The sequence below is a fragment of the Aquarana catesbeiana genome, linkage group LG03 (assembly GCF_042186555.1).
Source record: "Aquarana catesbeiana isolate 2022-GZ linkage group LG03, ASM4218655v1, whole genome shotgun sequence".
Taxonomy (NCBI): Eukaryota; Metazoa; Chordata; class Amphibia; order Anura; family Ranidae; genus Aquarana; species Aquarana catesbeiana.
In genome coordinates, this window is record NC_133326.1 from 603,836,486 (window position 1) to 603,849,743 (window position 13,258).

General features: G+C 41.7%; 1 protein-coding gene across 35 annotated transcripts in view; it reads right to left on the minus strand.

Moving 5' to 3' along the window:
* The window catches only part of CAMK2B (calcium/calmodulin dependent protein kinase II beta), a 251,461-nt gene that overhangs the window by 87,249 nt on the left and 150,954 nt on the right, over positions 1 to 13,258 (minus strand). For 29 of the 35 annotated variants that reach the window (XM_073622141.1, XM_073622132.1, XM_073622138.1 and 26 more), the window contains exon 5: positions 7,095 to 7,160. In XM_073622141.1, coding sequence (XP_073478242.1) covers positions 7,095 to 7,160 — 66 coding nt within the window. Of the gene's footprint in view, positions 1 to 5,724; positions 5,798 to 7,094; positions 7,161 to 13,258 lie in introns of all 35 variants that reach the window. The other 6 variants (XM_073622133.1, XM_073622128.1, XM_073622127.1 and 3 more) reach the window with 1 other exon arrangement.

Consider the following 13,258-nt stretch of genomic DNA (forward strand, 5'->3'; position numbering starts at 1 on the left):
CGAGCATGCAACCTGGCAGGCTGCAGGAAAAGAGGGGGGGCGAGAGAGCGCCCCCCTCTCCTGAACCGTACCAGGCCACATGCCCTCAACATGGGGAGGGTGCTTTGGAGTAGCCCCCCAAAGCACCTTGTCCCCACATTGATGGGGACAAGGGCCTCATCCCCACAACCCTTGCCCGCTGGTCGGTGGCAGGGGGCTCCTGCTGCTGTCAATCAGAGGTAGTGATGAGGGATCGGGGGTGGGACCGAGGCCCACTCTGCATGTCTTATGGACACACAGAGCAGGGCTCAGGCGCGAGCACGCATAAGTACCCACATAGAAAGCTGCAAGAAGGGGAGGATCGGGGCTGCTCTGTGCAAAACCATTGGGGCGCTGCGCTGGTAGGGCGTCACAAAAAGTCCTGCCAGCAGCTTTTTTGCAGCAGTGAATACACCGCTCCTGCCCATTGAAAACAATGGGGCAGCACTGCCATACCGCCGGCAAAGCACTGCTGCAGCGGCGTCTTGCGGGCGGATTTAACCCTTTTTGGACCACTCGCGGGGGGTTAAAACCGGCCTGCTAGCAGACCAATAGCACCGCTAAAACAACGGTAAAACGGCGCTAAAAAGAGCACCACTTTATTGCTGACTCCCGGGGCGGCTCAGTGTGAAAGGGGTCTAACTGAACAAGCTGAAGTTAGAAGCTGAATGGTTACTATATACAGCTGCACCAAATTCTGTGTGTACCAGTTTTAGCAAATCTCCCCCATAGTTTGAATGTTTGTCTGTTGTGCCAAGTGACAGTCTACAATCTAATGTACAATAGTATCATTTAACTTCAGTTGGTAAAGGAGTTGTAAACTTTTGTGTTTTTTCACCTTAATGCATAGGATGCACCTTAAAGCGGGGGTCCACCTATCTATCGTTTTTTTTTTTTTTTGAGTTAATTCACAAACTTTTCTTCTCAGCATTACATACTCACATATTGTGTGTAATATGTCTGCCTGTGTCAGATTTCGTCGGAAAGAATAACTTATATTATTCACTGCAGGCGGTTTCCATCTTCATTGTGGGCATTTGAAGCCCACAAGCATTTATTTCCTGGATGTGGTGAATGCTGTGCTCCCAGCATTCACCGCTCATTCCCGCACATGCTCAGTGGCATCCTGGGAAGCCTGAGACTAGCTCCCAGGAGTCTGGGAGAGGCTAGAAACACGCCTACTCCCACGGGAGGAGAACCAGGAAGTGCAAAGAAGAATAGAAAAATAAAAGGTAATTACGGCGATTAAAATTTTTTTAAACGGCATGTCAGCATCTAGGCAAGGAAGAGAATACATACAGATATTGTTCAAAATTTGGGTGGAACCCCGCTTTAATGCATAGGAAAACACCTGGCAGTGACCGCCCCCCCCCGGCTCCCACATTTTACTTACCTGAGCCCTGATACTTGACCCGGCGGGGACGTGCTGTCTCTCTGCCCGGGGTTCCCGGCTCTTGATTGGATAGATTGATAGCAGCGCAGCCATTGGCTCCCGCTGCTGTCAATAAAATCCAATGACGCGGGGGGCGGGGCCGAGTTATTCATTCAGCGGCTATGGACGCCGAATGCTGGACTCGGGAGCACGCCCGCAAGGTAACCCCCTCAGGGGAGCGCTTCTCCTAGGGGGTTATCTGATGTGGGGAGGAGCTACGAGAGCCGCCGGAGGGCCCCCCGGAAGACGAGGTTCGGGGCCACTCTGTGCAAAACGAGCTGCACAGTGGAGGTAAGTATGATATGCTTGTTATTTTAAAAAAAACTAACCCTTATGCCGCCTACACACGGTCGGACTTTTCAGCTACAAAAGTCCAACAGCACGTCCGACAGACTTTCGACAGACTTTCGACGGACTTTCAACAGACTTTCTAACGACCAGACTTGCCTACACACGATCACACCAAAGTCCGACGGATTCGTACGTGATGACGTACACCGGACTAAAATAAGGAAGTATGATAGCCAGTAGCTGCCCTAGCGTGGATTTTTGTCCGTCCGTCGGACTAGCATACAGACGAGCGGATTTCTGGGTCCGGCGGAGTTACGACGTAAAGATTTGAAGCATGTTCCAAATCTAAAGTCCGTCAGATTTGCGACTGGAAAAGTCCGCTGAAGGTCCGGTGAATCCCACACATGATCGGATTGTCCGCCGGATTTGGTCCGTCGGCGTCCGTCGGACAAGTCCGGTCGAAAAGTCCGACCGTGGGTACGCGTCATTACAATCACTTTAAACAACATTTTGTTTATTTTCAGTGGCTTGCAACCTATTGATTAAAATCAGTATTGTATAACTTTTCACAATAATACCCATAGGTCAGCTTTCATCTGTTTAAGCAAAAACATGATGTTGGTTAGGTAACTATGAGTAAGTTCCCTTTGTGCATTGCCAGTTGCCTTGGTAAACAAAGGGTTTACTGCGTAAGACAGAGGGCAGTGTACAAAGTGCATTAACACATACAGTATAACCCAGTCTGTTTATTTTTCTGTTTGGTGTAGACCGATTTTCCTATTTAGATTGTGTGTGAGCTGTGATGCTTGCTTGAGCTATTCTCCACTGGGCTTATGTAGTGTGAAATGTGTGCTAACATTTTCTTGCTGTCCATACTTCAGAAACCAAAACCCTTGTTTTAATTTCACCAACTATAGAAAGGTCAATTTAAACTGGTTGCTAAGAGAAAAACTATTTTTTTGTAATTTTTTTTCCATAAACCCCATGTGCACTGCAATTTTCCAGCTACAGCTGTAATAAGCCTTTTCCATGAATGTGATTGCTGCCCTTTGAACAACAACATTACTCATAACAGGACCATGTTACCCAAGTTTAAAAGTGTGCGAAAGTGCTCATTAGCAAAAAAAAAACAACAAAAAAAAAAAACAAAGATTATAGCCTACAACAAAATCCTAGATGTGTAGATTTACTAAAACTGGAGAGTGCAAAATCTGATGCAGCTCCGCATAGTAGCCAATCAGCTTCTAACTTCAGCTTGTTCAATTAAGCTTTGACAAAAAAAAAACCTGGAAGCTGATTGGTTTCTATTCAGAGCTGCACCAGATTTTGCACGCTCCAGTTTTAGTAAATCAACCCCTATGTGAAAGAGAAGAGCTAAAGCATCTTTGTGACATACAGACTGGAGCACAGAAGTCACCAACACAGTCCAAAGTTACAAACAGAGATCACAAAGACACACAGGACTAGAAACAATCGTGTAGCTAATCTAAACAGAAATGCCTATTAGGAATGGTCCTCTAGCAGAAGACAGGGCAAAGGTCAATCTTTTTTCCTCACGTGTATGTCCTAGATATCTGGGCGATGCAAAGAATTTTCTTCAGTAAAATGCACTCACCCCATTACAACAATATTTGTGTAGTTCCTTGTACAACGTATCTAGCACAAAGCAGTGTCTAGTACTGCAAAGCAGACGAGAGAGAAGGATAGGACACAAAGGATGGGAAATGGAGATGAAAATAAGAGAGGGGACAGACCAAGGTCATAGCTGCCAACTGTCCCCCAATTTCCAGGGGCATTCAAAGAGTTTGTAAATTCAAAGTTGTTAGCTCTCTCTTCTATTTATGGCTAATTACACATAAAATCCACGTTTTGTTTTTTTGCATTTTTAAATTCAATATAGTGAAATCTGTGTAAGATATGTTTTATATAAACCAGCTGAGGATATGTGAGATAATGAAAAATGTGTTGGACTGCAGTCATTTGGAACAATGCTGATCAAGATTTCCTGGCTTAGCATCCATTCACCCCTGGAAATTATTTTAAAATGTTGGCAACCATTACAGATAGATAGATAGATAGATAGATAGATAGATAGATAGATAGATAGATAGATAGATAGATAGATAGATAGATAGATAGATAGATAGATAGATAGATAGATAGATAGATAGATAGGTAGGTCTGGTGTATTTTGGAAGAGGAACATTGTGTCCTTGGATATCAGCAAACACAAGTTTATTTAATTAGGCAAACGATATGCAAAGTGAAGTACTCCAAAGCAAGCAATTGGAATTTATATTTCACTGATAAGACAGCAGAAAACTGAAATCTGGTTGGTTGCTATGGATTGCTGCACTTTCAACATCATGATTGCTCTTTACACTGCTGTTTTTGAATAAGCCCAACGTTGCAGTAGTTCAGGAAATGCAGACATGCGGTGCAGAGTGGTGTGCACACAATATTATCAACTGAGAGACACATGGAAGAGAGCGCAGGAGGGGGAGGACATAGAAGAGACAGATGGAGGAGGAGAGAAACTAAAAATAGGTGCCAAAGAGAGCAAAAAACAAGCAAAAGAAATGCAGAGAAGAGAGGGGGAGAGGGACTGAGGAGGGGGACAGAGAAAAACATGTTGGGGAAAAGATAAGAAATGCTGGTTACACGCTAAAGAGAAAATAATGTATAAAATAAAGAACAGAAGATGCTATTCAAAGAAGACAGTCAGAAAATGATGGGTGATTAATTAAAGGAGTGAGGAGAAAGGGCACCTATGAGTATACTAAATGCAGCGCAGGTATATATCATGCAAGTTAGATGCAAAGTATCACGCCACAGGCTATGCAATGCTTTGTATATGCCTCCTGCATTGCTTCATACTCCATGTTCCCACTGGCAGCTATACAGAGCTGTGCATGTTGGGACTTGAAATGCATCTGACTGTACAGTGCTCACTCACTCTCTGTTTATTGGATGAGAATAATCAAATGAAGCCAAGGTGAAAAGGGGACAACAAGCAAGTAGAGTAAAGGAAGAAAGGTGGCAGTGAAGGGTAACAGACAATAAACAGAGAGTATTGTGAACTAACTCAGAATAGTCATATGACATACAAGCATACATATATTGTAGGACAGGTTCCTCTGGCAACCGGATGATAGGATGCATCAGTGAGAGGCTATTCAGTACAGATGATGTCATGAACTGCCTTTTATCATCCAGTAGATGGTGCTATATGAGATCTTATTTATTTAGTATGAAAATAATAACTATATAGAAGAATACTAAAGATCTCTTTGAATCTCTTAATATGAAAATAATATATTGAGTAATACTAAAGATTTTATCATTGCATCTCTTATTATGAAAATAATCACCATATAGGATAATACTAAAAAGTATCTCACAAAATGTACGGAATCGTATGAATTAAAAACTGATATAATGCACCTTTCATCCATTGTGCTTGCTGTATGATGTTGAGGTTCCTGTCCCTTGCTGACAGTAGAAAGAGCCATTTTGGAAAAAAGGCCATGTGGTTTCTCAGGCCTAAATAGTTATTCCTCATGTCTTAGTGACACACCTGCTTCATAGTAAAAAAATTCCTTTAACATTTTGAATATTAACTCACAAAATGGCTGCCTCCATTGTGTAGGTGACAGGTACCCTTTAATTGACAGGAACGGTCCAAACAAGATATACATGATTGATCAGGAACAGTTAATTTATCTTTCAGAAGACAGCACTATATTTTGTAAATCCATACTCTTGTTAAGGGCATAGTAAGTCATTATTTATCTGTTTCCCTTTATGCCCTCCCGGATGCAAACACCCATCATCACTACATACCATCACCCCATCTCCCCATGCACTGTGTCCCCAGAGCCAGGCGGTGTAGGGTGTAGTAAAGGGTGCAGTTCCCCACAATGCGCCGCTTCTCATCTGGGCCCCCATGCCATGTCACCCCCTTCCCCTTCAAAAATACTAACCTTCAAGTCCCTGTGCACAATGTCACAGGAGTGTGTGAAACAAACACTTTCTAATATCTGATGGAGACAGTGACTGTAAAACAAAACCAGCAGACCCACAGGGTACAGGGGCAATGATTTGGCACAGACAAAAAGGGAGCATGTTGGGTATGTGGAGAATTGACATACACAGGGAAGGAACATTTGCATTTGGGAGTAAAGGTAAATGGGTATTCATAAGGAATTTAGGAACAATTACAAGAACATATACAAATACAAAAGAGGGAAGATAACAGTAAGAAGAAAAGCAGATGTAGTTAGGAGGTAGGACATTAATGATAGGGTTGAATTAAGCAGAGCATTCAGGGTTGGTGAGATGGTAGACAGTTTGTAGGAGAACAATTTGATTGAGACCAATATGTCATAACAGAAGGAAAAAAAGACAGAGGGAAGACATAGATTGAAAAAAGGGAGAAGGGACAAGAGGAGAAAAACAGTGTCTTAACATCACAAAACATCACACCAGAAAAGGGGCAGCATGCAGGACTGTACAGGGACACATTGTTTAAATGCTAAAGCAAAGAATGTCACCCTGGGACTTTTATGGTCTTACTTAAAGGAAGTGCAAAATGCAATAACTTCATGCAAAGTGTAGCACAAAAATCTGACTTTTATTTAACAGGAAGAAATTCAACCTGATTGCCAGATAGGTCTTACAGTACTTTGCACTTCATTACTGCTCTTTGCCAAACCATAACAAATAAACCCATTGGCGTTGAAATGCAAATCTAATTTCAATGTCCTGCTGGAACTACAGCAATTTTAGAGGCATGGCGGAGTTTACTAACATCTCTCCAAATTGTTAATCTGTTTTAAAGGTCAAAAGATTTTTGATATGTGATTGGTTGAAACCAGCAACATCCACAGTGTCCCCTTCATTATATATCATTAGAAATGTTAGTAAATCTCCAGAGTTCAATAAAATCCTGTATAGTAGGCTTTCGTTAGGAAATGTCTGCAGGAAAATCCCCTTACTGGGGTTATATTGTGTTCAAGACAAAAGTGTATAGTCCTGAAACAGAGTGCTGACAAAATATACAATGTGTTTTTGATTGTGGTGATATTTTATCTAATTTGTGTTTAGTGAATGTGGAGGTGCGGAGAGGATTTAGAGCTTTAAGATATGAAGTGTAAGAACTTCTATTTAAAATGAAATATCACTTGCTCACAACTTTATGAGTAAACCATTTTTTTCTCATATGTATTAGCCCTGATTTGAGTGGCATACCTAATACAGCACAGGACTTGAGTCACCCTAAAAATGTCTGGGAGGGGACATGGGTGAGAAGGGAAAGGAGAAGGGGAATTCTAATAATAGAGAGAATACCCACCTTGCATCTGCTTCACTGTAATATTCTCTTGCCACAATGTCTTCAAACAACTCCCCTCCTGTGACCCTGAAATGTAAGAGACCGATAAAAACCTTTTAAATGGACACTAGTATCCGCATAATGAAAATGTGCTCAGCACAATGCTTGTCTTACAACATCTGCATGTTTTTAAATGCAATTCTATACTTACTGGTATATTTATTATATAGATCTCATCCACCTTTCCAATTCTTCATTGTCCACCACCCTTTTCTGCCAATCCCTCCACTGGCTTCCAATCGTCCACAAAATTCAAAATACTTAAAACAATATAAAAAGCCATCCACAACTCTGCCCTAAGCTACATCACCAACCTTGTCTAAAAATATTACTGAAACTATCCTCTTTGCTCTTTCCAAAACTCCTGCTCTCTGGCTCATTTATCTTCTCATCCCATGCGCTCTTCTATGACTTCTTCAGAGCCTCTCCCTATCTGTGGAACTCTCAGTCTGTTTGACTATCTCCTGTTCTGTCCACCTTTAGGTGATCCCTGAAAACTCATCTCTTCAGGGAAGCCAAACCTGCCTCTAGCCAATGGACTACTAATAGCTTTGAATTTGTTCATCTCCCTTACATTGTGGCTGATGGGACTGGTAGTTTACACAATAAATTTATGGTTGTTTGCTCTTTTTGTTAAGCTCAGAGAAAATGACAAGGACACTACAGTTCTCAGGTCAACAGAACAGGTATTTTCAGTGTTTGCTGAAAATGTTCTTAGCACAAAAAAAAGGAAAATGAATGCAGCCACCATATCTAAGGAATGGTAAGTTGCAGAATATTACATTTTTGGGTTTATTTATATTTTAAGTACACTATTTAAAGTACACAAAAACAAGTAAAGTCACAAGGTAAGGGCTGGCTTTGCATTAGGAGCTCTATATAAAAGTGTATATAGGGCTCTACCATACAGTTGAGCCTTATTTTTATCCCCCCCAGCCGCTTATCTTTTAGCTGCAAAGGCAGCAACTAGGGTTGTACACATGCTGTGATGCTTTGCAGCCGTGGCAGGTATTATGTCCCCCTTTGCATTTGGCATGCCCTGCTTCCCGCCAAGTGCGACATATCACCCCCTCACAACCTGTCAAACACCTCTGAAAAGCATTCTGACACGGGTCACTTATCAGAGGCAAAGCAGTCTTTGCTGCATGTGTATATAAGCCATAACAGAGTCTCTTATAACAATGAAACTTGGTAGGGGTTCCAACCTTTACCTGTTCTATCCAAAACTAAAATAAAATGTTTGAGATATAGATATACTTTAAATTGCCTTAAAGAGAATTACAAACTGACAATCTTAAAATATTATAGAAAATATATTTAAAGCACTTTCTCAATTTTTCAGTTAGGTCAAAAATTGGAATTTTGACTTTCCTGTAAATTCCTTATCTTGGAGTACAGGGCACAAAACTGGTATTCAAAGGGAGTTATATGCTGCTACCTTAGGTGATTGGACAAAAGATTTTGCTAGGACCACCCCTAGAGTGTGCCAATATAACCCTGCCTACTGCGGAAAGGCTTCCATTTTTTAACCAGCAATAAGCACCAGAGGGTCCACACCTGTGTCCTGTACTGTGTCCTGTATTGTGCTCCAAGATAAGGAATTTACATGTAAGTCAAAATTCCTATTATTTTAGTTGTAGATTAGGGGACACAGGACTGGTATTCATAGACCATGGAAAGTACCCAAGCAACAGCTTGAAGTACCCTAGGGCCGAAGCTTACATCAGCTGATACCTGGTAGAACTTGAAAAACACGTGAACAGAGGACCAGGGTGGTAGTCTTGCAATTCTGGGTTGTAGATGTTTGATGCTGAAAAACCCAGGTTATACCAACAGCTCTGGTGGGGCTTTGATGAGAAAGGGAGGAACCTGTGACTTAAGGGCATAAACCCTGGAAATTAATTGTTTGATAGCAATGGTGGAACAGGAAGCAGGGACTCCTTTATGAGAACCCCTTGGCAGGACAAAGAGAGGGACAGTTTTGCGAATAGAGGCTGTAGCTTTCAGGTGGGCCCAAAAATTTCTGACACTATACAGGCAATAAAGGGGAATTTCCTTGTCATGTTTTGGGGCAGGACAGAGGAAAGGGAGAACAATGTCCTCATTGAGGTGGAAAAATGAGATCACCTTAGGTAATGTCTGGTTAAAGCTTGTAGGACAAGTTTGCATTCTCCCCTGATTGTCCAATGATGCTAAAAACTCTAGCAATACACACCAAACTGAGCATGTGTAGCTTTCCCCCAAGGCTCTGTTCTATCAGCAGATAAATTGGGTACAGTGGAAGAAGTGGAGGATCAGAGAAGACAGGATTAAACAGCCTTTGATTCACAATGCAGAGGATTAACCCCTTGCTTTACTGCATATACAGACTGATTTTACTGTTGGATTTATTAACACTTTAAGCCTTCTGTTCTTGCATAATGTAAAGACCTATGTGCAATGGTAAAGTGGGAACGATTGAGTCAGAGATATCCCTATCCTTCAGGACTTGGTTTTCAACTGCCATGCTGTTAAATACAGTGACTGAGAATCAGGATGAAACAGAGGGCCTTGAGTCAGTAATCCTGGGAGGGCGCACGGAACGTGAGCACATGGCTGGATAAGGAAGTGAGATCCAATGATGACTCTATGTAAGGCAGTGTGATGCAGAGTGCAGGGGGGGGCAGAGAGCCAGAGCATTGTGTGTATAAGGCAGCAGTGTGATTCAGGGGGAAGGGGGTAAAGAGCCAGAGCATTATGTGTATAAGGCATGTAAAATTCATGTTAGAGGTCCGCAGGATTCAAAATTGTACATTTAGTGGTCCGTGAGGTTTGAAAGGTTGGCAACCATTGATCTAGTTAACCTGTGGCACGAATGCCCTGGGTTCATAGAAGAGACAGAATTGGCAAGAATTTTTGTGAACACGTGGGGTGCAGTGGAGAGCTTGAATGACTGTGCCACAAACTAAAAGTGCTAGTCTCCCACAACTAAATGCCAGAAGCATTGGTGTAATGGAAAAATGGGAATATAGACATAGGCATCTTGTATGTCTTTTGATGCAAGATATTCCCCTAGTCTGAAGGAAGCAATGACCGGTCCTGTAAAGTCTTTCCTGAATTTTGGTGCTCAAAGAATTCTGTTTGGGTAATTTAAATCCAGTGTTGGGTTGGAAATTTCCAAAGTAATGTAAAGAATTTTCTTGCAGAAAATAACAGTAAACCAAGTAATGTTCTGGTTGATTTCCACATAGCCAACGGTTCCACCAGGCCCAAGAGACAGGCCCCAAAATACATATATATATATTTGCTGCAATGTAAAGTATTTAATGTACAGCTTGTATAGCAGTGTAAATTTGCTGTCCCCTCAAAATAACTCAACGCACAGCCATTAATGTCCAAACCGCTGGCAACAAAAGTCAGTACACCCCTAAGTGAAAATGTCCAAATTGGGCACAATTAGCCATTTTCCCCTCCTTTGTGTCATGTGGCTAGTTAGTGTTACAAGGTCTCAAGTGTGAATGGGGAGCAGGTGTGTTAAATTTGGTGTTATCGCTCACTCTCTCATACTGGTCACTGGGAGTTCAACATAGCACCTCATGGCAAAGAACTCTCAGAGGATCTGAAAAAAAGAATTGTTGCTCTACATAAAGATGGCCTAGGCTATAAGAAGATTGCCAAGACCCTGAAACTAAGCTGCAGTGCGGTGGCCAAGACCATACAGCGGTTTGACAGGACAGGTCCCACTTAGAATAGGCCTCGCCATGGTCGACTAAAAAAGTTGAGTGCACATGCTCAGCTTCATATACAGAGGATGTCTTTGGGAAATAGACGTATGAGTGCTGGCAGCATTGCTGCAGAGGTTGAAGGGGTGGGGGGGTCAGCCTGTCAGTCCTCAGACCATATGCCGCACACTGCATCAAATTGGTCTGCGTGGCTGTCATCCCAGAAGAAAGCCTCTTCTTAAGATGATGCACAAGAAATCCCGCAAAAAGTTTGCTGAAGACAAGCAGACTAAGGACATGGATTACTGAAACCATGTTCTGTGGTCTGATGAGACCAAGATAAACTTATTTGGTTCAGATGGTGTCAAGCATGTGTGGCGGCAACCAGGTCAGGAGTACAAAGACAAGTGTGTCTTGGTTACAGTCAAGCATAGTGGTGGGAGTGTCATGGTCTGGGGCTTCATGAGTGCTGCTGGCACTGGAGATCTACAGTTCATTGAGGGAACCATGAATGCCAACATGTACTGTGACAATATATAGAAAATACTGCGCCAACCTGTAACATAAAAGCAGCCAACACAACAATATGACTAACTGTAGTGAAAGTGTGGGACTAAAAGTGTGGTGCTAGAAATAAAAAGATGAAGCTACCTAAAGCAGGTGACTTCTCTCCGTGAGGCAAAGTGAGGAAAGTGCTATCATGTAAAAAGTGTAACACACCTACAAACTACCATCAGGTACTGTATATATTGTGAATCGATGTTAGATATAGTCAATAAGCGTAATCAAATATATATATATATATATATATATATATATATATATATATATATATATATATATATATATATATATATATATATCATTCAATGCAATGGAGTGCAAATCAAGAAAAATAAGTGACTGAAAAAGAAACAAGCAAAAAAAATCAATAAAACAATATATGTGAAATAAATAGTGAAAAACAATAAATAAGTCCCAAAAAGTAGTGATAATTGGGGAGAAGGACTAGAGAGGTATCTTCAACTAGGATCATAAATCAATGGTCTCCAAAATGTGTAAATTCGGTGGTGGGTATACACCCGGGAGTGCTGACACCATCGGAGGGGTAGGAGGAGGAAAAGGTACCCTTACCAGGAGTGGTGGACCCAGCTCACCATACGGCGGTGGATCAATAAGGCATCATATTGGAGGCTTGAGGCAAGAATCTTGGGCTGGACTGCACAGTAATCTCTCCAACTGGATCTCACAGCCGCCGAAGGAGATAGATGGAAGATGGCCGTGTCCGCCAAAACACTGTCAGCTTTCTGGGAGCCTTCCTCCAGCTCAAATGGTCATTAGAAAGTATGTGGAAAAAGAAAGAAGTCTCCACATAGTGTAAATCCGTATGTAGGGATTTATTTGTATCAAGTAAAACGGATATCCATAAACAAGCGATAAAAAAGTATAAGTAAAAACAATGACAAAAATAGAACAAAGCGCAGTAAAAAGTGACTAAGGCCGGCGTATTAACCCTACGCGTTTCATCTTAAGAGACTTCAACTGGGGTATATGTTGGCTGTTCACTTGCTGCGCTATATATATATATTTAAAAATTATCGTAATTGCAAGCCTGTGTGGCTACTTCCCTGTTCCGGTGTCTCGTTTGTGTTCCAAAGGTTGGGACGCTTCCGTCCCGAGCGTCCTGGACGTCGTGACGTCAGACGTCCCAATACTACGTACAACTCAAGAAAATAGGGAAGTGCGGTTGGTAAGGTGACGATAACCAAGCCTCCATCCGAGCGGCCAATAGAGTTCATGTATCGAGTCACATGATCACCACGTCAGGCTCCCCCACACAGCTTAACAGCAAGATATGGAGATATGCACAAAGCTATAAAATCCCCGATAGTACAAAATTTTGACACTTTAGGCCCAATTTGGACATTTTCACTTAGGGGTGTACTCACTTTTGTTGCCAGCGTGTGTGTTAAGTGGCTGTGTGTTAAGTTATTTTGAGGGGACAACAAATTTACATTGTTATACAAGCTGTACAATTACTACTTTACAATGTAGCAAAGTGTAATTTCTTCAGTGTTGTCACTTAAAAAGATATAATAAAATATTTACAAAAATGTGAGAGGTGTACTCACTTTTGTGAGATACTGTGTGTGTATATATATATATATATATATATATATATATATATATATATATATATATATATATAGTGTAAAGCATAATAGTGGCAGCTATCCTCAGAGAAAAACGGCTCTGTGGCATGAAGCAAGAAAGGGAAAAACAGGAAACGGCACCTGAGTGTAGTATTAGTGTAAAAGATTTAATAGCAAATTACATAACACTCACAGGAAAGAAGTTGAAACAATGCTCATCTGGTGTATAGTGTCACTCTGGTCTCTCCTGGCATCTTTCAAACAGCATCCA